A 25,900-nucleotide genomic window follows, 5' to 3' on the forward strand; every position below is an offset into this window, starting at 1 on the left:
ACTCTAACCTTTCATAACCAGACGTCCTTGTCCAAATTTTTGTCCACATTTTTCTTATATTCTTCAATATTTCTGGAAATGAATTCAAATTTTGGAGCCAACAGATAAAAATTGAGTCAATGTTCAGTTTTTACTCAAAAAGCTTGGTTTTTTTTGTTCCAATCTTCTGAAAGAAATTGCAGACTATAAACGGATTTTGTGATGAAAAGAGGGAAGTGGGGGTGAAAAGGTTAAACTAGCACATTACACAATAAAAGACAGATATGCTGTAACTGTATCACAAAACTTCAACAATTTATTGACAAATAAAATTTAGGTAACAAATATGAACGCATCTACAAATCTTCCAGTTCCATAACACATCACCTATCCTTTCTGGATTTCCTCGTTGGTGGCGATCTCATCGATGGGGGCACAAAGTTGTCAAGTAGTTCAGTTTCCTCTCGTATTTTCAACTCTGCGGATAGAAACGTAAATGTTTACTCAAATTATCTCACAGGTTTATGTAAATTTTGAGTGAGTGAATCATGAGAGACAACGACAACAAAGAGAAACATTTTAAAAAGTCCTTAACTTAGAAATTATCAAACTTGACATGTAGATTAGTGTCCTTTTTCACCTCCAGACTTTCTCACCTAAATTTTGCAATCAATATTTCTGGAAATGAACCCCAATTTTGAAGCAATTTGGACAAAATTTGAGTCAAATTTCAGTTTTCACCCAAACAATTTTGCTATTTTTGTCCCAGTCTTCTGAAGGGAATTGCAGACTATAAATGGGACTGTTTTGTGGATTTGTGTGAAGAAAACTGGTGTTTTCTTCCTAGATTTGGCATGCTGACTACTGCGCCCTCTAACAGGACTGATTTTGTAGGAATCCTGAGTCAGGGTGAAATTCCCCAAATCAAATTTAGTATGCTAATTGACTGCTGGGAAGATAGGTAACTTGAGGAGGCACAAACTACTGTGAATATACTTTATTTTAGCTGGAATTAATTTTCGCTGAAAAAAAAAACAAAACTTTATTTTTGATGAGGCCAGACGTTTTTTATTCCCTGTTTCGCGAGTTTTTATAAGGCAATTATTTTGAGGAGGGCGAGAAAAAAATAAAATTAATTCTTTTTTTCCATTAGATTTGTGTGATTCTCAAAGAATTGTAAGTGAGATCATTGATCGGAGAGAAGAAATGAAATAAAATTTTATTCCATGTATAACCTTGTTTCTTATCTGTGCTAGACCTCGGTACTTTGATCATGATACTCCCACGGAAATGCAACTTGGATTTGTGTGTGGTATGTGGCGGGTGGTAAAACAATGAAGATAAAAATAATATTTTTTTAGCATTTTTTTGCGCCTACAAGTCGGCGGGCGTGAGAAATTACGCAGAAATAAAATTAAATTTCTATTTCACTTTCGGCTCCTGTTCATTCGGCGGGTTCGCGAAACAAAGGATAATAAAAGTCTCGCCTGAGTTGAATGTAAAAGATGGATTTTATTTCATCCCTTCAGCAACATGTTTTTACTCCTGATTTCCTTTGTTTTTACTCCTTTGTTTATGAAATGAATTACATTTTTCCAAATTCCATAACTATGGAAAGATGATTTTCAAGATTGCTAATTAATGTATTATTTTTCTGTTGTGTCAATGATTCACCAGTAAACCAGAAACTAATAGTGCCATTGTGCATCCTTGACCCGTCATGTTATAGAGGGCACATTGTTGTTGACATCTTTGCTACCAGAAGTGGCACGAGAGTCGTGACTGACACAAGCTGATTCACTCCCCAACCCTAATACCTAACAGTCAGGCCAATCAGAGAGAAGCTTGATTGTTGACAGTTTCTTTCTATAAGGCTACTTGAAAGATTGTGCCTGATTGGCTACTCAACCCTAATACCTAACAGTTGAACCAATCAGAGTGCAGCTTGTTTGTTGACAGTTTCTTTCTATAAGGCTACTTGAAAGATTGTGCCTGATTGGCTACTCAACCCTAATACCTAACAGTTGAACCAATCAGAGTGCAGCTTGTTTGTTGACAGTTTCTTTCTATAAGGCTACTTGAAAGATTGTGCCTGATTGGCTACTCAACTCTAATACCTAACAGTTGAACCAATCAGAGTGCAGCTAATATGGTCCCCGTATGGAACTCACCATAATTGCCTTTATCATTCAGGACAGCTTGTATGACCGTTTTCCTCAGCAGAGTCTCAGTATCTTTCGCCAACTTTAACAACTGAAAAAAAAGAAATTTGAAAACTGAAGATGAGACATTAACAAAAAAAGTTTCCCCAAAACACAATTATTTTATTCGCTCAGCCACATCAAGTCAAAGTGTGCATAATACTGTGAGCTTCTTTAATTTCATGAGACAAATTTTCAGAGTGAATATCACAACAATTTGTAATAGTAAAAATTATGCAGTTCACAGTAATTATGCTGCCATTGTAAATGTACACATGGCAATAATAGATGTACCGGTAAATAACGGTACATCATGAAACAGTAAATTACTTACTCCTTGTATTTTCTCTGCGTCAGTTTCTTTTTTATTTTTCTGAAATTCATCATTTATCCTTGATCTACAAACTAGATAAAACATTGAAAGTGAAAACAAAAATTAACCTGTCAAAATTAACTTGTCAAATTTCAAAAATTTATGTTAAATATACCGGTCAAGTCTTTGATAAAGCCCATTTCTTATTTCAAGACCAAACAAATGCAAATATTGAGTGTGAATGAAATCGTCGGGCCAAACCGAAGAAGTGGTTGTTGTCATTTTATTTTATTTGGACAAATCTAAAAACAAAACTGAATGTTGGTAACCAGGGTAACTAGCAAATAAATCCACTTCCACAAAGTAGAAATACCTGGGTAAGCCCTCCATTCTCACATGGAAACCGACTGATGACGCTAAAACTTAAAACTCATCTACTGTAAAATACTTTATTTTCGCTTGGAATTAATTTTTGCTATTTTTGCTGAATGACTGATTCAGTGAAAATAAAATCCAGCGAATATACCTTTTTTCCCGATATTTTACATTAAACTTGTCAAAAATCAGTGAAAATAAATTCCATACAAAACACCCAAAAAGTCTTTTCAGTGAAAATTAATTCCAGCTAAAATCAAGTATTTTACAGTATTCAGCTAATTGCACAAACAATTTGTCCATGGTCTATGAAATGCTTAGTTGAACTTACCAGCTAATGCATACTGATCTCCCTTGAACACATCTAACCTGGCTCTGTGGAGCGACTTAAAACACGCTAGCACCTACAATTATATATAAAATACAAATCTCAAACATGTACAGTACAGACTGTGTGTAACTTAACGTCCAAGCTTGCTATCCGCTGGCTTTGCTATTTCATCCATTTCAGTTCCATCCTATGCGAGATACCCTATTTTCCCTGGTTTCGCGTTAACACCACGGCGAACGAAATGACCGACAGCGAAAGCAAGCGAGCTACAGAACTGCAGCTTGGCAACTCATCAATCAACCAACTCGATCTTCATCATAGTCAGTCTATAAATTGGGCGCTACAGTTTATGACAGTCCAGCAAAGACTTGAAACTTTCCCCTCCTCTGTACTGCCGATGGTAATCAGCTACACCTACCTTTGACCGCATGTTTCAGTGATATTACCTACAGTCCCATTGGAAAGCCTGTTAACGTAAACGTGTGGATATACATGAACGTACGAAAGGTCAAAGGGGAATATTTACTAGGAACTGCGCCATCACCGGTTGCCTTTAGTTGTCGCGAGAAACCCTGAGACTGTTGATTCAAATGATCTGATTGGTTAGTTTTCCCGACAATCTCAGAAAGAATACATTTTATTGGCCAGTTTCTAATCGCGCAAAATGCGAGAGTTCGCTATTTCCATGGTACCTGCTACAACAAAATGGCGGCCACCGCGAAGGGAAAATCAAAATATTTGTAAATATAAGGATATTTGAAAATTATGCAGCTGTCATCTGGAATTATGTTGCCTGTATGTTTCAGCGCTTCCCAACGGTAGTATCGGTTACGTACTTTTTTGTTCAGACTGATCTCTGGATCTAAGAACTTATTTATACTGATTGTAAACAACCGTCACTGATCGAGCTCGGTCCGTCCACTTTCTAAACATCAACATGCCGATCACAAGAGTGCCAATTGTCCACAAATTTGGGATTATATCCCAGAGCCAACGAGAAGAACTCCAAGAACGGTTGATGAAACAGGCTTTTAAACAAGGCGTCAGTAGTGATAATCGACGTACAACACGGTGAGTGACAAATACCTGTTTTGTATACACAATACAATGGGTCATTCCAGTTTTTGCCCCCCCCCCTCCCCCACCGATGGATATTAAGGTTACGACACCTTATGGATTTAAATCCATCATTCAGGTGTCGGATTTTTGTTAACTAACACACCCCCTAGAAACTTGACTGATCTGACGTATACGGATGGGTATGTGAACAAATTAAATATATCAAAAATATGACACCTCTCGGAATTAAACCATCCGTAGGGGAGGGGGCACAGGCGCTTGGAACGTTTCTTGGATAATAAAAAATGACCTAAAGTAGGATCGGCATAAAGTTAGTCAGTCGCCTGTACATTCCCCTACACTCATATAACACAAGGTAGGAAAGCGTTGACACCATGACATCGAAATTGTCCGAATGCTCGGGTCTCTGCTTCAAAATATCCGCGTAGATGGATTTGTTCTTATTGCTCTGGACTGGTGTTTCGATTTTCACAGGATTTAACCAGTTTTAGTTCGAATAAAGGTAATATAAGTCGATCGATAGTTTCTACTGATATCATGCTTGTGTGAAGCGGATCGAAATATAATTTGGAAAATCGTGTTATTTTCGGGAAATTGCAATGTCATTGTGTCAAAGCTTTCCTACCTTGTGTTATTACATGAGTAGTAGGGGAATTTACCGGCGACTGACTAACTTTATGCCGATCCTACTTTAGGTCATTTTTTATTATCCAAGAAACGTTCTGAGCGCCTGTGGGAGGGGGTGGATGACAACTGGAATGGGCCAAGGAGACAGACGACTCAAATTGATGATGTTATTGTTACATCTAATAAATACTCGGAACATGATTATCTATCACAGCTAGGCACTCTTCCTCGAAATGGAGACTATCTTCCGATATTACTGGGCTTTATTTTGATAAAGTTTCTAATAAATTTCCTAGTTGTAAACAAATTGGGTTAAATATTGGGCGAATATGTCCCAATCAAGAGGCTTTATTTTAAACTATTTTCCTCTGCATAAAATAATGTCAACGTAGTACACAACCTTAGAACATGATGTGATATTTTATAATTACTTTCATAGAAATCCACTAGACATCACCGATGATTTTATCTCCCAGTACAACTCTGCATCAACACATGATGAAAAAAAGAGAGTTGATGACATAGCCACAAAGATGATATCAAGATCCAGGGTAAGTAAAACTATAAACCATTGCCCAGTATGGTTCAGGACTGACAAAGTTGACTTGATAATGTAAAAGTCTGGATGACTGATTTTTTCCACTATGATCACAGGGAGCCCAGGAACTATAATCAACTGTAAGCAATCTCTATGAGCGATTTGGTATCTGCTGGTATCTAGTGTAAGGAATAGACAAGGGATGAAGGCACCAGTGATCCCATATTTTTTAAACTGGAAAAAACAGCAGAAAAGAATGAAAAATAAAATCTATAAAAAATACTAGCTTGGAGAATATTTGTTGATCTTTCAAATTTCGCCAAAGCCTTACCTATATTTTACCGATATCTGCAGAATAAATCATGCACGCTCATAGAGACTGCGTACAGTTGATTATAGTTCCTAGGCTCCCTGTGCTATGATATGGAAAATAATAAAACATAAATTAGAATAAATGAATGAGTAGAAATTGGATACACTTACCTATCTTTATGGTTCCTACAGATACTGTAGAATACTTTATTTTCGCTATTTTCGCTGAATGCTTCAGTGAAAATAAAATCCAGCGAATATACTTTTTTTCCTATATTTCACATTTCAACTTGTCAAAATTCAGTAAAAATAAATTCCAAACAAAACACCCAAAAAGCCTTTTCGGCGAAAATTAATTCCAGCTAAAATAAAGTATACTACAGAAGACAGATTACAGCCAAAAACAGTAAAAAATCTAAAAAAAAAATCTAAAAAACAATCTTCCCAGTGAAATTAATGTAAAGTCTAACAATATAATCATACAATCTAAAAAAAAAAAAATATATTGCTTGAAAACAGAAGTGGTTTATAGTTTATGTTAGCACAGGGCTGTAGCTTAAAGCTAGCTAAATGTTAAATAATTCTCGGACCATACTGTGTATATAGCACACAATGCCGGAAAAACAAGCGATTCACTATTATTTTAATTGATTTACTGTTAATTTTACCATAAAAGGTCAGTTTTGTTTTGCACATACTGTGAAAACAACATAGAGAATGGCAGTGTCTGTAGTGTATCGTTTGAAACTTCACCATTTTCAAATGCTTAGGTTCGGTATTTAATCCACATTCTTACTGTGCACACATGTTATATAAAGAGCTACCTTCACAAGTGATGTTTAGTTATTTAACTTGCACTAATTTTTTTGCCAGGAAAAAAAAACATTAGTGAAAAAAAACATCCTGCTGACTCTTAATAAAAAATCAAATATAAACCTTCGAATAACATCATTTTTATCACCAAAGTTGCATAATTTTATGTAGTTTTCAAAAATTTCTTATTAATTTACCAATTTACTTATTAGTTTTAAATGAAAATCATTCTTATTTGATAATTTTTGTGATTTGAAAATTATCATTTATGCAGAGCAAGTTAATGAAGGTTAGTTTTTGGTGAAAATATTTTCTCTATTTATACTTTCCTGTTTCCTATTTATAAATTTCAAGGGCAATTAAATGCAACCAGCCAATCAATGAATACAGTTAAATGCAACCAGCCAATCAATGAATACAGTTAAATCCAACCAGCCAATCAATGAATACAGTTAAGTGCAACCAGCCAATCAATGAATACAGTTAAATCCAACCAGCCAATCAATGAATACAATGACTTTGTGTCATGTTTCAATTTTATCAGCCAATAAAAACCTTGTTTTAGAAGAAATTCATACAATATTTGTTGACTTTGATTTGAATAATTTTTTCTAGAGAAGAGCTGGAATCAAAGATGGTGGTCATGGCAATCATGTTGATTTACCAAGAGCCTGGTCTGAGTTATCCATATTGGCACAGTGCCAGGGAAAAGTACAGGAAGGTAATGATTGGTCAACTTTTACAATGACATCACTGAATGCACTCACAGCAGCCTTCAGAGAAAATGGCTGCCAAGATGTGGAGCAGAAGAGCCACAGACATGTTTTTTCTCTCTCAAATAGTGTTTCATTCTCCCCTATTATTATGCCCAGTGTTTCAAATACCACGGTTACATAGATCAGGGGAATGGTAGATGTGATAACGGCGGTGAATGGAAGCATATTTGAGAGGCAAGTCTTAGCTCTCTTGCTCAACAGCCATTTACATATTTTCAGAACTATTATTCATTCACTCCAAAACATCGCTTGACTTTTTAAAAAAAATGTAGCGAATGGAGCAAATATCACGAACAAGCATAATTGCCACTTGTTTTATTTCCCCTGAAATAAAACACAGTGGTGTCAACAAAGTTACCATGCTCATTTGTATACTTTCGGAATTTTTATTTAGTCTCTCCAAAACATTAGTCGAAATTTAAAAAAAAATCGAATCGAATTTGAGCACATATCACAAATGAGCAGAATCACAACACAGGGTACTCTAATCTTTCGCGTAGAACATTGTGGCGTTAACACAATTAGCATACAACGCATGCACAATGATATGTACAATGTATTTGTATTCAGTGTAGTTTGCCTGTGGCATGGATTGATTACAAATCTCTGGCAGTATTCATTCATTTCTACTGATGTCAACCTCAGATACCTAACCTATATCCGGGAATTATATATAATAATAACATAACGCATTTGTAGAAGCACATGAGTTATGTTACCCTCCATTCATGCTCTCATTTCTGTCATCCTTACAGAGGCCTTAGATATATTGATCACATCGTTAGACCAAGCCCCAGTTATCAGAGGTCACATTCCCAGTCTTTTCTTCTTAGCTGAGACGACGCTATACTGGTTGAGAACAGACGCTATGACTCAGCCGTATCTACGGAGTGGAGAAATCAAATTACTCAAGGTGTGTGCATATTGTAGTCAATGCAACATTTGTGTACAATATTTTGTATACAGTCAAACTTGTGTTAGTGACTATCTTTACCTGAAAGATCACCTGCCGATATAAAGATCCCCTGCCTATAGTGACCACTGTTGTGCAGGCTCAGTGTAATTTCCATTTGAAGTGACCTGTATACAAAGACCACCTGTCTATAGTGACCACTTTTGTGCAGGCTCAGTGTAATTTCCATTAAAGTGACCTGCATACAAAAATCACCTGCCTATAGTGACCACTTTTGTGCAGGCTTAGTGTAATTTACATGTAAAGTGACCTGTATATAAAATGGTGGTTACTATATAGAGGTTTGATTGTATCTTGGGTGGTCACTATACAGAGGTTTGATTGTACCTTGGGTGGTCACTATACAGAGGTTTGACTGTACCTTGGGTAGTCGCTATACACAGAATTGACTTTTCCTTGGGTGGTCACTATACTGAGGTTTGACTGTTCCTTGGGTGGTCACTATACAGAGGTTTGACTGTACCTTGGGTGGTCACTGTACATATGTTTGACTGTACCTTGGGTGGTCACTGTACAGATGTTTGACTGTACCCTGGGTTGTCATTGTACATAGGTTTGACTGTACCTTGGTAGGTCACTATACAGAGGTTTGACTGTACCTTGTAGGTCACTATACAGAGGTTTGATTACCTTGGTAGGTCACTATACAGATGTTTGATTACCTTGGTAGGTCACTATACAGAGGTTTGATTACCTTGGTAGGTCACTATACAGAGGTTTGATTACCTTGGTAGGTCACTATACAGACGTTTGACTGTACCTTGGGTGACCATACACAAGTTTGACTGTACCTTGGGTGGTCACTATACAGAGGTTTGACTGTACCTTGGGTAGTCACTATACAGAGGTTTGACTGTACCTTGGGTGGTCACTGTACAGATGTTTGACTGTACCTTGGGTAATCACTGTACACAGGTTTGACTATACCTTGGTTGGTCACTATACAGAGGTTTGACTGTACCTTGGGTGGTCAATATACATAGGTTTGACTGTACCTCGGGTGGTCACTGTACAGATGTTTGACTGTACCTTGGGTGGTCACTGTACAGAGGTTTAATTACCTTGGTTGGTCACTATACAGAGGTTTGACTGTACCTTGGGTGGTCACTATACAGAGGTTTGACTGTACCTTGGGTGGTCACTGTACAGATGTTTGACTGTACCTTGGGTGGTCACTGTACACAGGTTTGACTATACCTTGGTTGGTCACTATACAGAGGTTTGACTGTACCTTGGGTGGTCAATATACATAGGTTTGACTGTACCTCGGGTGGTCACTGTACAGATGTTTGACTGTACCTTGGGTGGTCACTGTACAGATGTTTGACTGTACCTTGGGTGGTCACTGTACAGATGTTTGACTGTACCTTGGGTGGTCACTGTACAGAGGTTTGACTGTACCTTGGGTGGTCACTATACAGAGGTTTGACTGTACCTTGGGTGGTCACTGTACAGATGTTTGACTGTACCTTGGGTGGTCACTGTACAGATGTTTGACTGTACCTTGGGTGGTCACTGTACAGATGTTTGACTGTACCTTGGGTGGTCACTGTACAGATGTTTGACTGTACCTTGGGTGGTCACTGTACAGATGTTTGACTGTACCTTGGGTGGTCACTGTACAGATGTTTGACTGTACCTTGGATGCAGTTGGCCACACATGTGGATGCACTGAGTACAAACAAGTTTTTTTTTTTTTGCATAAACTCATTTTTTCTTGGATATGTATTGACAAAATTTGTTAATATTTTACGTCAGTTACACATATCATGACATTTTATTAATATTTCAGATGGGTCATTTGGTATTCACAAGACTATTCTATCACCATATGTCAGGACATCTACACGGACACTCCGAGTTCAAAAACCGACTGGTGGCTTACTTAGAAGGTGAGTTTGTTTGTTGTTTCTTTACTTCAGTGTGGGTATAGAGAAACTTGTATGTAGGTTTTAGTGAAATTTGTTTTGTTTTTGTCAGTCTTTGAAGTTTTTACCTGCAGTCCACAATTTATTGATCTATCTTGTTCATCAGTGCTCTCTCTTAGCAAATTTGGTGCTCAGCAACTTTTCTTTTTTCTTCAGAAAAGTTAAATAATAATTTTATTAGTATTATCATATGACTTTAAACATGAAGTGGTGTAAATAGTGGCATTTTACCCAGCAACTGTAGTCATTTTTTTTGACCAGCAACTGTTTTATGAAATTTATTGGCAACAGCTGACCGTGATTTGTTGTTACTAAGAGCAAGATGTTTGTAGCATTTCATATAACAAGTATAATGATTCCATGCAAGTTCATCTTGTGCTTACACACTGTGTTTATATTTTCCATGCATTCAGTACTAATACAAGGTAAGATGCATTCTTGAATGAAACAAGTGTTATGATTGGTTGATGTGCTTATCCATTATTAAAATGGGGAATCATGAAACTGTTTTCTAGGAATATATGGGTTCATTTGAGGCTTGGCTGGGATCTCGCCAGCCCAACGGGAGTGCCTTTTGGTCATGAATATTAATGAGCTATATGAATATTAATTAGCAATGAATATTTTTTTTTTTTTTTATTCTTAAATTTTTTATTTTTATTTTTTTTAGCAATGAATATCAATGAGTTTGGTCGCAGTGCAAATATTTTGGGAATTAAGACATTATGTTTCACAATTTAGAAGAGTTTGAATTTAAAAATGAAATATATTCGAAATGCGAATGCTGCAGACTAAAAACAGAAACAAATAAATTATTGTTGCAATATTAATGTCTATTGTAAAAAGTTAAATAAAACGCATTTGAAACGCTTCAGCCAAGAATATGTTCACGATCTTATTTACTCCAAAAACATTCTCCTTCAAAAAATCGAGCCACGTAATTATTTGGCGTATTGTTATAATTTATTAATAGTACCATCGACTTCTAAAACGTATATATTCACAGTAATGAACGAACAAAAAAAAAAACTTCCAAACTTACGACGTGACATAACTAACTTTGTGAAGTTATACACCGATTATACCAATAATTCCTCTTACTCAGTCATGATGCCATGCAAGTTGTGTAAGAATGGTCATTTTGTTGATAGCTTTTTGATTATCACTATATCTTTTTATCCTTTATCCTTGATTCTTTATAGCAATGAAGTTCCATTCATACTTTTCTCCTGCATTGTGCCTCTTCCTCTTTCCATTTCTCACAATGACCATTAAACTTTTCACCACCAGACTTTCTTGCCCCAATTTCTTCATGTTTTTTTTTTTAGTCTTCTATATTTCTAGAAATGAACCCTAATTTTGTTAATCAAAAAATTAGGCTATTTTTGTCCCAATCTTCTGAAGGAAAGTACAAACTATAAATGGAACTATTTTGTGAATTTGTGACGAAAAGAGAGAACTGGTGGTAAAAAGGTTAACATAGAGCAATGCTACATTTGTGTACTATATTTTTGCAGGTTTCAGTGACTGCCAGGAAGCATACAGTCCGTATCCCGGTGCACATCTCTCATTGAGATACATATCAGAGGTTGGTAAGATGATAATTGGTGACCACAAAGCCGATCCCGGTGAAATCAAAGAAGCCGACAAAATAGCTGATGAACAAGCTGCTGTAAGTTACCTGTTAGTTTGGTATTGATGTTATAGCGCCCTCTTGTAGTGATATAGCAGCTTCTTTTGTTATTACAGCATACTCTAGTTGTGTTATAGCATCCACTAGCTAGCTTGTCTACTTATAATAAATTTCCAACAATGAATTAAAATTAGGTATCAAACTGATGTGCATCAGTAATCCATCATATGTATATACTGTAAAATACTTTATTTTCGCTTGGAATTAATTTTCACTATTTTTGCTGAAGGGATAATTCATTGAAAATAAAATCTGGCGAATATAACTTTTTTTCTATTTTTCACATTCAACTCATCAAAAATCAGTGAAAATAAATTCCAAACAAAACACCCAAAAAACCTTTTCAGCGAAAATTAATTCCAGCTAAATTAAAGTATTTTACAGTAGTGTCTTCGTCTAAAATTGAAAGTTTATCTGTGAAAATGTTAGCACACACACACTAAAAATGGCCGACTGTCAGTCATTTTGAATTAAATTGTGGAACAAAATGACATACATGTTCATATAAAGTTTTATGGGTTGCAGATGCATTCCATTTTGTTTCGCAATTTTATTCTAAATTCGGATTTTATTTCCAAGTGCTTTTACCCATTTGACATGATTTTGATTAAATTTGGTACAAAAGTATAACTTAATGTGTTTTGTATGCATGACAATTTGTTTTTTTGTTTCAATGATATTCTTGACATCCTCAAATGTCAATCCATTCAAACACAAACAGGGACTACCTATGTCATTAACAATGACTTACACAAAAATGACATACAGTTAAAGTAGCAATAAGGGTAAATCAAGTTAAAAAATGATGTGTGAATATGACTTTCCTGAAAAGTTACTAAACATGCTAGGATGCTAACCTAAAAATTATCTGAAAAGCAGTACCTGACAGCCTATTCTGCTATTGTGTGTTTTGTAATTCTAACGTTAAAAGTTTCCCCTCACCTGCGACTCTAATCCTAACCCTGCCCCTCTAGTATTCCTCCTCCATTTCAATTGTATATACCCGAGTTTTGGTCACTTATAATTATTTGGAGGGGCATATTGAATTACATTGGAGGGGGGCTGGAGTGTTAGGGATCAAGTTAGGGGGGAGGGGACCTTAGGAAACTCTTATTGTTTTTTAAAGATGCAATTTGGATAGAAACATATTTGTTTTTAATATTGTTGTTTAATACTGCATACTGTAGACGAAATCGAACTATAATTTATCATAAACTAAGACACACAACAGTGTTCGTTAAATGAAAAATCAAAACCACTACTATGCATGTGCAGTTACTGTTATTGTATGTACATGAGTATTAGAAACTTTCATTGCTTCATTGAATGAGTACTCAGATAGGTGCCACAAGAACAATAATTATCAATATACAGTACCAATCAACAAACAGTATTAAATTACATTTTCTCATCCATATTGCTTCTATAGCATGAATTCTCATTTTCTTTTTAGCTTTTAGAAGAGGAGTTTGATTTCCATAAGAGAGAGACCGGTTTCGAGAGCAGTATTCATGATCTAAGTCCTACATTGTGGCACGCACTGGATGTATGGAGGTGTACTGTACATCTCAGTACGGGCGTTAAAGAAGCAGTTCATGCGCTGTCGTTATGCGGCACTGGTCTCTCATCAGAAAACTGGTAAGTCAACCTGTGCCTTTTGAAAATGACTTGGAATCAGAACCTGTAGACAGTGGAAAATAATTTAAAATTTTTACAAAATTAAGAACAAAACTATAGAGAAATACATCAAAATGTGTGCACTTTTGTTAGGAGAAGACTAATTTTTTAGAAAAACCAGTTAAGAAAAAGTTGTTTATTGGTTTATTGTATTTTTGTTATGAACTGAGAGTATCAATTTAATTTGGTATATAAAAGTATATGCATCGTCCTCTGCTATGTATCATTGTATACTTTCGCCGTACTGTCTTCATATGTACTTTGTTCTTGTAATACCATCATACTCATACCATAAAATATGCGAAATCGTCCGGTGCCCCCATTAACTTTTTATTTTTTCAACTTCTTCTTGAAAACTACAAGTCTGATTGCATTGATATAAGTGTATATGTACATGTACCTTAGGCAGACCTCTATTATATATATTCATTTTGTGATGATATCTTTAATTCTCTAATAAAAATAGTAAACATTCATATTTCTGGCTTTGATATGATGCATATAGGTACTACAGGTGGACCTCTCTCAGATTTGTTCATTCTGTGATGATATCTTCAATTCTCTAATTGAAATGTGCAATATTTACAGTGGAGCTATATCAGCCGATAGGCTGCTTCTTTCATCCTTTGTATGAAATGTTGAGTTTACCATGGTACAATTTTTTTTTCAGCTGTCATTCTCATCTGTTTTTTTTTCTTCCATCAGGGTTGATGCTGTATCAGCATTACAAGTAATATCAGAAGCTGCTAAAGTCAACATATCTGTCTTAAAGACTTTGCAGAGTCTCGGCAAAGGCATTGTTCCCAGCGATACACCACGAGATAATGTACCCAATCAGGGAATGAGTGGTCAGCACATATCACTCAGTGAGCTTGAGTCACAGATGAGTCACACCACGTTTACGTCATCTGGGCAGGACGAGGAAATGCGAGACTCAGAAGAGGAAGAAGAACTAAGAATGCTGGAGAAAGAAAAGAAAATAAGCCAAGGTTCTGATTTCTTGATGCAGAGGCACCTAAAAAGTGGAGCTACCAATGGCGAGGGTTCATTTACAAAGTCCTCAAGGCAAGCCTCTATGACTGCGCTGGTTGGAACCCCACATGACAGGACTGATGAAGCGTTAAGTGGGGAAAGCGTCGATGGTCGTATCACCGAGCAAAGTAGTAAACCAAATACGGTGCCTGACATCAGTAGTCGGGAAGAAAGTTTAGATTCGGCTGGCGGTATTCCACGTCTACCTAATTCTGATGATCAGATGATATCAACGGAAGACAGTGATCTTGCTCCGGGGGAGAACAGTGAAACTGAAGAATCGCGTGTAGATGTCACCAAGATGGAAATGAAAAACTTGAAAGCAACGCCACAAATAAAACGTGAAGTAACCTGGGATGATAATGTCACAACCTCTTCCAGGGGGCCATCAGGAGTTTATAATTTGAGTCGTAGTTCTATGCGTAGTGGCGCCAAGAGTCCAAAGTCTGTTACCATAGACCCTGTACCGAATACAGCGTATTATGCAGAGGCTGGTACCAGTCTTCCGAGTGGTAGAGCTTCGGAGGCCACAACATTGACATCATATAGTAATGCCCCAGTAAGTGGTTACTCATTTTGTTAATGAAGAGCTTTTAGTCCTTGCTTGGGCAGACGTGACAATCAGACACAGAATTTTATTTTACACCTTATGAGTGGGAGAAGGGGGTTCAGACTAAACAGTAAAATTACATTCTTTAAGCTTCTTTGACAGTGCACGTCCATTCATTAGATCCTCTGAGTTCTGTGATGTACCTGTATTTATTCCCTGTAATGTTTTTACATTTTGCCAACTACAATTTGGCTCCAATCAACCTGTGTGTACATTCTATTACCAGATACCGGAATGTCCTGGATTATACGGTTGGAGGTGGGAGGTAGCGTACATCTACGCCGAAATCATGACGTTTCTTTGCCTGAATGGTAAAACTGCCAATATACAGAAACTGGCGTTACAAGGTAGTGGTAAAGTTAAGGCATTGCAGTATAAACAAGAAAAGATAGGACCGCTTGAAAGTGCTGGGTTATTGGATCTAGTGGATTTTCATGCTAAAACAGAAACTAGTGACAGGGGTAGGTTTTTTTGTTTTTCTGTGTATACCTATGTTTTTCTGCTCTTAATTTGCACAAAGATTGCTTAACCAATGAGTAAATTTTAAGCAATCAAAATGGTCTTTGTATATTTACAGTTTTCTTCTCCAATCAAAATTAAAATATTTTGTATATCAATAGCAAAATGTAAATAATGCATTAAATAAATTACATCCATGTACTGAATGTTTTTAATACTTAAAATTTGCCATATACATATTTCAATTGTAGTTATTCTATCATAGAAATCAATATGAACATTTTGCATATCGTCTGCATATTTTGCATATCATCTGCATATTTTGCATATCGTCTGCATATTGTGCTTATCGTCTGCATATTGTGCATATCGTCCGCAAATTTTGCATATCGTCCGCATATTGTGCATATCGTCTGCATATTTTGCATATCGTCCGCAAATTTTGCATATCGTCCGCATATTGTGCATATCGTCTGCATATTTTGCATATCGTCTGCATATTGTGCTTATCGTCTGCATATTGTGCATATCGTCCGCATATTTTGCATATCGTTCGCATATTGTGCATATCGTCCGCATATTGTGCATATCGTCTGCATATTTTGCATATCGTCTGCATATTTTGCATATCCTCTGCATATTTTGCATATCGTCCGCATATTGTGCATATCGTCCGCATATTGTGCATATCGTCTGCATATTTTGCATATCGTCTGCATATTTTGCATATCATCTGCATATTTTGCATATTGTCTGGATATTTTGCATATCGTCTGGATATTTTGCATATCATCTGCATATTTTGCATATCATCTGCATATTTTGCATATCGTCTGCATATTGTGCATATCGTCCGCATATTTTGCATATCATCTGCATATTTTGCATATCATCTGCATATTTTGCATATCATCTGCATATTTTGCATATCATCTGCATATTTTGCATATTGTCTGCATATTTTGCATATCGTGTGCATATTGTGCATATCTTCTGCATATTTTGCATATCATCTGCATATTTTGCATATCATCTGCATATTGTGCATATCGTCCGCATATTTTGCATATCATCTGCATATTTTGCATATTGTCTGCATATTTTGCATATCGTCCGCAAATTTTGCATATCGTTCGCATATTGTGCATATCGTCCGCATATTGTGCATATCGTCTGCATATTTTGCATATCGTCTGCATATTGTGCATATCGTCCGCATATTTTGCATATCGTTCGCATATTGTGCATATCGTCCGCATATCGTCTGCATATTTTGCATATCGTCTGCATATTTTGCATATCCTCTGCATATTTTGCATATTGTCTGCATATTTTGCATATCGTCCGCAAATTTTGCATATCGTTCGCATATTGTGCATATCGTCCACATATTGTGCATATCGTCTGCATATTTTGCATATCGTCTGCATATTGTGCATATCGTCCGCATATTGTGCATATCGTCCGCATATTGTGCATATCATGTGCATATTGTGCATATCGTCTGCATATTTTGCATATCGTCTGCATATTGTGCATATCGTCCGCATATTGTGCATATCGTCCGCATATTGTGCATATCGTCTGCATATTTTGCATATCGTGTGCATATTTTGCATATCATCTGCATATTGTGCATATCGTCTGCATATTTTGCATATCGTCTGCATATTTTGCATATCGTCCGCATATTTTGCATATCGTCTGCATATTGTGCATATCGTCTGCATATTTTGCATATCGTCCGCATATTGTGCATATTGTCTGCATATTGTGCATATCATGTGCATATTTTGCATATCGTCTGCATATTTTGCATATCGTCTGCATATTTTGCATATCGTCTGCATATTTTGCATATCGTCTGCATATTTTGCATATCGTCTGCATATTGTGCATATCGTGTGCATATTTTGCATATCGTCTGCATATTGTGCATATCGTGTGCATATTCTGCATATCGTCTGCATATTGTGCATATCATGTGCATATTTTGCATATCGTCCGCATATTTTGCATATCGTCTGCATATTTTGCATATCGTCTGCATATTTTGCATATCGTCTGCATATTGTGCATATCGTGTGCATATTTTGCATATCGTCTGCATATTGTGCATATCGTGTGCATATTCTGCATATCGTCTGCATATTGTGCATATCATGTGCATATTTTGCATATCGTCTGCATATTTTGCATATCGTCCGCATATTGTGCATATCATGTGCATATTGTGCATATCGTCTGCATATTGTGCATATCGTCTGCATATTTTGCATATCGTCTGCATATTGTGCATATCATGTGCATATTGTGCATATCGTCTGCATATTGTGCATATCGTCTGCATATTTTGCATATCGTCTGCATATTGTGCATATCGTCTGCATATTGTGCATATCGTCTGCATATTTTGCATATCGTCCGCATATTTTGCATATTGTTCGCATATTCTGCATATCTGCAAATTTTGCATATCATCTGCATATACTTGCATATTATTTACATATCATTACCATATGTTTACATATTATTAACATTTGCATGTGTATTAGGATTTTTTTGATATAGTCCAAGGATAAAAACTAAAAAAAAAACCTGGTTAACTACATGAAACAAAAAAACGAGACATCGGCTCTGCTCATACTAACGTAAAATCTGTATTAGAAGCTGCACCTCTAATAGAAGTCACACCCATTCCTTTTGAATAATTGAGAACCAAACATTCATCATTTCTTATATGTGTAGATGCTCTAATAGAAGCCACATTCCCTCTGTTGCATTGTACCATTTTAATAGAAGCCGGGGTTTCTAATACAGATTTTACAGTAGTCTCTGATTGAAATCTTATTAGTACAAATATTTTATTTTTTGTTGGGTCACAGGTCATAGTAGCTGGAGCTGGAGAATCAGATACGCTGCAGTGCAGGGACTGGTCAAAATATGCCGTTGTTGCCAAGGAGACAAAGCACGGGAAGGTTTACGCACAGTTGCGTGGAATGCATTAATGCGATGTAGCAGCAAGGAAAGAGATGATAGAGTCTTAGAAGCGCTTAAAGTAGGCCAGGTAACATGAATAATATCTTGTGTTGTCTCTTAAATTTACCTATTACCATAAATAAATAGATAATGCATTAAAAAAAACACTTTAAATTCATGAGAAACAAATATCATACAACATGGAGTGTCATCAACTTTTGCAAAATTTTATCTTCAAAAATGCCATAAATCTTCCAATTGTGAAAATTATGCATATTAATTAGCAGAAATATGCAACATTGCAAACTCCTTGTATAAATAGGGCTTCATTGAATAATTGAACTCTGAGATGGTAATTTCAAGTTCATAGCCAAATATTGAAAAATTATGAGAAATACGTTCAAAATGCCAAAATTTCATCTGTGTTTTTGCACTATCAGTAGAACATGTTATTATGTATATGTCAGAGGTGTGTCTGTGATCAACGTAAGTCATTTCAATGGTGCAGTAAAAATATGTGCAATATATATGGTATTTTGAGTGTGAATGTTTGCAATTGAATTAATTATATATTTGTTTGAAAATCATCTGCTACCAATTATGAATTGTCCTCCAATGCCTATGCAGGATTCACAAAGATGCATTGTTTTTTTAAATTATCTTGAATCACAGAAATTTGTAATAAGGGGCATTCTGAGAAAGTTCATTTATTTTTCACATAATGAGATAATGTTTTCTTAAATTTTGACCAGTGGAAAATAGCGTCCATTTGGTTCAAAATTAACAAGGAGATTAGAACAAAATGTGTCAATTAACACTCAGGGGGTTAAAGCTGCATTTACTACGGTAGTATATCATTCCTTGACTTTTATTGGGGTCTTGCTACTATTGTGTGAAAAGTTTGATGGTCTGAATATGCATATACGGTAAATATATGCAATGACAAATTTATTCACAAGTTTCAAATTACTGTGAATTTATGTGTGATACAACATTCATTCAAAACCACATACCACTGTAGCCTCGTTATAACAAATTCTTTAGGAGACATACAATTAGTTTGTTATAGTGAAATTTTCACTATATTGAAGCACATAATACATGTTATGTGTTCATTATATCAGGAAATTCATTATAAAGGTGTTCATTATATTGCGGTTACATTGTATTAAGATTAAAAACGATTTTACGTGATAATTCCTAGACCCAACTCATTACAGTTAAGTAAAACTTTAAAGTCAGTAATTGATGTACAAATACCTGGGTTTAGTCTTAATATTATTAATATTATCACAAGAATAGAGCAAGGTATGCACAAAGGCAGTACAGCGATCAAATCTGTTGACCTGTAAACAAAGAAAACTGTTTGAGTATGACATCATAATCCTTAATGGGTCAACAAGGGAATTGGAACTAATGCAGATCAAGCATTTCACTGAATGGTGTATTTTATTTTATTTTTCAGTGTCAAGTGTATAATAATATTCTTTGTTTAATTTTCAGGTTGAAGCTGATCTTGAAGCAAAGAGACAAGAAGGACTTATTGATTCACCCATTGAGAACCTCAATGCAAAACTCGCTGCAGGCCTTGCGAGTATCTACTTGCCACCCCTACCACCTCCAGTAGAATCACCAAAACCCCATCAGTATAAAACAAGAAGTAGAAAAACACCATCACCTACTGTTCAATCCCCAGGAAGAGTTCAAGTCAGACCAACATTAAGGTAGGATCATCTTCCACTAAAAATTGAGCAATTCTAAGTTCACTGGTGTTCATCTGAGGAAACTGTATAATTTTGAATTATGTCCATTAACTAAGAAATCTCATAAAAATGTGGCACTGAAATGCCAGAATAAATGATGGCATTTTAATTATTAAGGTAGCGAAATAGTTTTTTGGGCACTTTTCACATTTTTTTTTGAAAATCACAACCATAGCTCCATAAGGCATGCCACATACATTAGTGTATTTATTTTATTGAAAAAATAATATCTTGTACAAGTAAACTGTTTTTTTTCTTGTGTGCAAACAAATACCCAAGTTTTTTGTTTATCCAGTGTACACCCCATGAGTGCTTCTCATTAATATTCATGGTTAACAAACATAACTGAACTGGGGCTAAGCTATTTACAAACAACTGATAAGATATCTGTTTGTAGTTTACACGCAGCTGATAAGATATGTGCACTGCTTGTTTCAAGAGGAAGAAGCTGTACAGCAAAAACAAAAACAAAAAACACTTTCGAAACACAACAAATTTTGTATAAACAAAATAGTACATGAGTGTATCACATGTTACCGGATTTCGCCATAAATTCGCCCGGGCCGTTTAACGGCAGTTTGGTATTTTTTAAGATTTTTTTTTTTAGTATTTTGGGAAGACAAGTTTATGTTCTAAATGTTATTTTTAAATCTGTTGTCAAAATAAAAGTACAATGTCACAGTTGGAGATTTTTTATTTTTTCTTTATTTCTGTTTGATACATTATATGCTTTTTAGGGTCAGATCAGGGGGCCTTGACCCTTACCGAGTTCCGTGTTGATTGACATTCAACGAGATCCGAATTTTTAATTTGATGGCTAGTTTGAATTTATCCACTTTTACAGTGATCAATATAAGCGTTTGGAAATAGCATAATTATATTGCGTGAGTGAAACAAGCCAGTGAAACAGCGTGTTCTATTTATTTCTAACGCGCGTGGTCGGCGTCTTTGATTGCGATTGTTTTGTATTTTTGTCTTCGAAATGTATCACTCGCTGCGTTTTTTTTTTTTGGGTCACGTCTCGCAACTGAAAGTCCAAGCTGACTTTGTTTTGGCTGTAAAACTAAAAGCCTCCAACGTCGGATTCATCAGTGTCATTCACAAATACTTGAAGGGCGTCTGTGATATCTTCACCTTCAAACTGTCTTCGTCCAAAAAGTCAAATTCGTCATCTTCTTCTCCAGAGTTAGCTTCCCCAGCTAACACTTCTTGAAGTTTGCTGTTCAGTAATTTACTTTCATTGACTCCACCGTCATTCACAGCAGTTTTCGTTTCCTCAACGGCGGTACTCACAATGGTAAAGGATGTTTCCCAAGATAGTACGACGTATTTAATGCGGAAGTGTGAATTATAAACAGACCAGAAAAGTCCGGTTAAAGCAACAAAAAGACGACAAAAAGACACTTTGAAGCCCCGTCATAGCCATAACAAGAAACCACGTGGGGTTGTTTAGTGTTTGTCAATATTTTAGAACACTGCATTTTCATTGGTCGAATTACGTTGAAAGAGTCGTCAATTGAAACAAATATTATAGTCTGTTGACAGTGAATGATCACTGTTATCATCAGGAGAAAAAAAAATATCCGCAATGTACTTGCTGTTGGGGAGCCACACTACGGTAGCTTCCTTTGCCGAGATCGCCAGAATCTTCACGATAAAGTGGCAAGTTTAAAACTTGATGCAGCACAATTATTTGCGAACATAATGGACTTGAATTTAGCTGATGGTGGTTGTTACTATCTTAAACCAAAATCAAACCAAAGTCCGACGTACCTGCAAAAAGAGTGCATGTAAATGTGCTGTAAGACGAACACTTTGGTGAGAAGGGGCAGCGTTTCCTTCGAATTTGTCTGAAAATCGCTTTAGGCTTATTCAGGTAAAATGAAAACTAAACTTGCACGAACACTACAAAAGGTCCCTCCCGAAAATAACAAGTCCAACAAAAACGGTCTCGTCGGATGATGATTTACAATATTTTCGTGTTGAAAATTTACTCTGCATTTCTTCCAATTCCACACATAAAAAAACTTACCCCACAGCCGTCATTCCATTTTCTTATTCTACCGTATTCTGCGCAAGTTTGCTCGCGGGAGTCTGATAATTATTGTCGGAAAGTGTTCTTGTGTCTCTAAAAGACTTTGAAACTTGTGGAAAATAAGTTTGCAAATAAAACGGCCCAAACATAAATATGCTATGTTGACAAACACTTCAACTGCCCAGTGTAGTATTTGTGTTGTTTGCTACCTGCAAACAGAACCGCCCACTTTGCATAATCCCAGCTGTAATGAAATGACGTCAGCGTTCGTTATCAGCACAGACCGTGTCAAAACTCCATAGCGTGAAAGAAAACGGTAAAAATACAGTTTTTTCACAGACATAAATGTCGAATCATGATTTTTTCTGAAAACAACCTTCAAGGTAATTTATTTACTACCAACCTATATAACTGTTGCTGCTAAAACGGGAGTTAACCTTGATTGAAGTTTAAAATCATAAAAATGCCGATTTCTCGGTGTTCGATTTCTGGCAATTGCCGTTGACCTAATTTTAAATGGCGTTTCAGTGAGTAGCGCTACGATGTCGCCGTTTGGCTTTTCGTACTCTCGAATATGTTGGCTTCGTATCCAGATTTACATTTTTGCGAAATTCTATCGCGTATTTTCACAAACCTCGCGCAAACCACCGGTATACACTAACTTCAACACCAAAAAACGTGCTTGAAATTTTCCATTTTTGAAGAGGAAAAAAAAACTTAATTTAAAAAATAGAAATACGGATTTAAACTTCATGACCCTTGCTTCAAAACAGTGTAAAGTTTTTGGCCGCATGCATGACCGTAGAGCTGACATTTAAAAATGTATTCACGTTAGTTAATTATCAGCCGCGCCGATTTTCAGAACACGTGACGCTAAAACAAACACAATGTTCACAAAATATTAATAATAGAAAAGTACAAGTCAAGGGCTTTCCAAACATATATAGATTGTATAGGTTCTTGTAAAATTTACTCCGATTATAGATGTTTACATTTTTCATCTCGCTAATGGAAGAACATTTTATTCTTGTGGATCACAACATTCCTAAACAGTGTAATCAAATGTGCGAGTAAAGAATATATGCCACTGTGAAAGTTCCACAAAAGTTGAAAAGTGTGATGTCAGTTCACAGTCGAAGATACAGCACATCCTTCAATTTTCACATTCTGATCATGTTCATGTTACAAACTTTTTTGCTGTGATTCTGTGTCTTTGGGTCTCCATCGTAATGTTTATTCTTTTGTTTACATATTATATTTTTGATGCTTGAAAAAGCCCATCGAGTTGATGCTATGTATGACTTCATTATTAAAATTAATCAATGAATATTGTTTGTTATTGTAGAGAGGAGATTATGCTTTCCATGGCACTGTATGAATCACCTGTCGAGTACAACACAAGGACATCGCTAGATTTGAAGAGAATCGTTGAAGACCAGTGGCGGAAGGAGCTACAGAAGAAACTAGACGAAGAAGAGAAATTTAAAGAGAAAGAACTGGAAGAAAAACGTGAGCAAGAAGAAAAACTACAGAAAGAAATTGAAACTAAGCGCGAGGAGAAACTTAATAAGAGAAGTCATTCTGCAAAAAGCTCTCATAAATCCAGTCACTCTGTAAAGTCTCCATCTGTCTAAAGTGGCATCTTGTTCCCAGAAATACTTTCTAAATGTAACATCAATAATATGCGCTGTACTGTTTATGTTTATTATAAACCACTCCATCTTTATTTGTGTAATTTTATGTACTTATGCAAATGGAAATTACCCTTTTTTGATTGCATTGTGTTTAAAATATACAGTTGCAGACAATTCAAATTTTGGTTGAAGATATTTCTGCAATGCATGTATTGAGAGACGATATATTAACTTTGTTTTGATAGCAGAAAAGTTTCTAATAACAAATTATTACATTTTATCACATTTTTGTATACATATTGTAATTATTGTGAATATTTTTTTAATGAGCAGATCTCATAAAATGTGTATATTTTCTGTTTTTACACTCTCTCTGTATATCATATCATATCATACCCTTGTAATATATAAGTTTATCAAATAAAATGGCCTGTAACTTCTGTACCCTGAAACATTTATATTGCTTGAGTTTCTGTCAGAGTTCAAGACAATACAGGCGTAACTTAACTTTCTAGCTGGCCCTTGGCTGGCTGCATCTTCATCAAAAAAAACTTCTATTGTTTAACTTAATACTAGTATCATTGTCATCAATATTTTTAACCCTTTGAGCAACATGAAATATTACAAACATTTTCAATTTTTTGATCCAAAGCTAAAAGTATTGTCACAATTTGTCTACTTTTCAAATTTAAGATTTGAAATTCACTAGAAGTTGCTAAAATTGTTAACCAATTTACCTAAATATGAGCAGGATAAAAATGTGGTAACTCAAGAAGTTCATATTCTTTATCATGCATGGAACGTGCAGTCTTTTTGATTCATACATTAAAATATATATTCATATTAAAAAAACTTGTCAAGTACAGAAAATATTTTTACAGTGCAGTCTGAACTATTTATTTGTACTATGCATGTTAAAAACTTGACCACGGTGTGTCTTAATGTTCATACAACAGTTTAGGACTATTAATTAATGACTGCATATTTTATGTACTTGTACACGGTGTTCCACAGTAGACTTAGAAAGAGTAATCAAGCAAAAACATGTCAGTTTGCAGAACAAACTACCACAATCACATTTGGAGCTTATGTTAAAACTTTGAATCCACTTTCACTCAGACTTTCCATAACTCGCACAGGTATATCCAAACTGCATACTAAGGCATCAGCAGAGTTATTTCGTTTCAGACCAATTTAACACTTCCCCAAATCATTACTAAATAATTGAACAAAACCAACAAGCAGTGATGATATTAAGAAATCGGTTGTGAAGTCTGTATGTGTTCCACAGCACATGTAGATCTTGAAACCAAAAAAGGGTATTACTTAACATTCCTGTGATTTCCCATTGTGCTGCTCGTGATCTTGATGTGTTTGTGACATGTCAAAACACCAAGGTCACACATAAATATAACGTCACTATCACTACGAGTTTTGCATAATATGTATTAACCTATGTTACTAATATAGGAGATAACTTGCTCAACATTTAAATATATCTAGCTAAAGCTAAAGCCATCAAGAATCTAGCTTAATGCTAAGTTATACTTTGTATGTGCTGTCCATGTAACATAAGAGATGATCGGTTAGGGTTAGAAATCTTTTCAAAAGTTAGGTTCTATTGAAATTTCAAGTCATGATACTGTCTCAGGCAAAGTTCATGACATGTACTGTCAAAAAAAATTTTCCACGTTGTTTTCCGTCCAATAAAATGATGTTTCATTTTTTACTGCTATTGGTTTTTTAGCTATCGACTGGACAAAATATGGGGT

The 25,900-nt window shown here is 35.7% G+C and overlaps 2 protein-coding genes across 2 annotated transcripts; one reads left to right on the plus strand and one right to left on the minus strand.

Annotated features, from left to right (window-relative positions):
* Positions 1–264: 264 nt before the first annotated feature.
* LOC100369332 (complex III assembly factor LYRM7-like) lies at positions 265–3,740 on the minus strand. Its single transcript, XM_002737073.4, has 5 exons — positions 3,618–3,740; positions 3,200–3,272; positions 2,515–2,585; positions 2,151–2,232; positions 265–457 (listed from the first exon to the last, which is right to left on the minus strand). The coding sequence occupies exons 1-5, from the start codon at positions 3,627–3,629 to the stop codon at positions 363–365; spliced, it is 333 nt and encodes a 110-aa protein (XP_002737119.1). The 5' UTR covers positions 3,630–3,740; the 3' UTR covers positions 265–362.
* Positions 3,741–3,892: 152 nt separating this feature from the next.
* On the plus strand, positions 3,893–25,863 carry LOC100369778 (uncharacterized). Its single transcript, XM_085494297.1, has 12 exons — positions 3,893–4,270; positions 5,346–5,457; positions 7,185–7,290; positions 8,101–8,258; positions 10,111–10,210; positions 11,764–11,918; positions 13,393–13,577; positions 14,322–15,207; positions 15,485–15,719; positions 18,603–18,784; positions 20,200–20,420; positions 23,840–25,863. The coding sequence occupies exons 1-12, from the start codon at positions 4,137–4,139 to the stop codon at positions 24,126–24,128; spliced, it is 2,763 nt and encodes a 920-aa protein (XP_085350423.1). The 5' UTR covers positions 3,893–4,136; the 3' UTR covers positions 24,129–25,863.
* The last annotated feature ends 37 nt before the right edge of the window (positions 25,864–25,900 follow it).

Source organism: Saccoglossus kowalevskii, chromosome 20 (assembly GCF_978046115.1).
Source record: "Saccoglossus kowalevskii chromosome 20, keSacKowa6.1, whole genome shotgun sequence".
NCBI lineage: Eukaryota > Metazoa > Hemichordata > Enteropneusta > Harrimaniidae > Saccoglossus > Saccoglossus kowalevskii.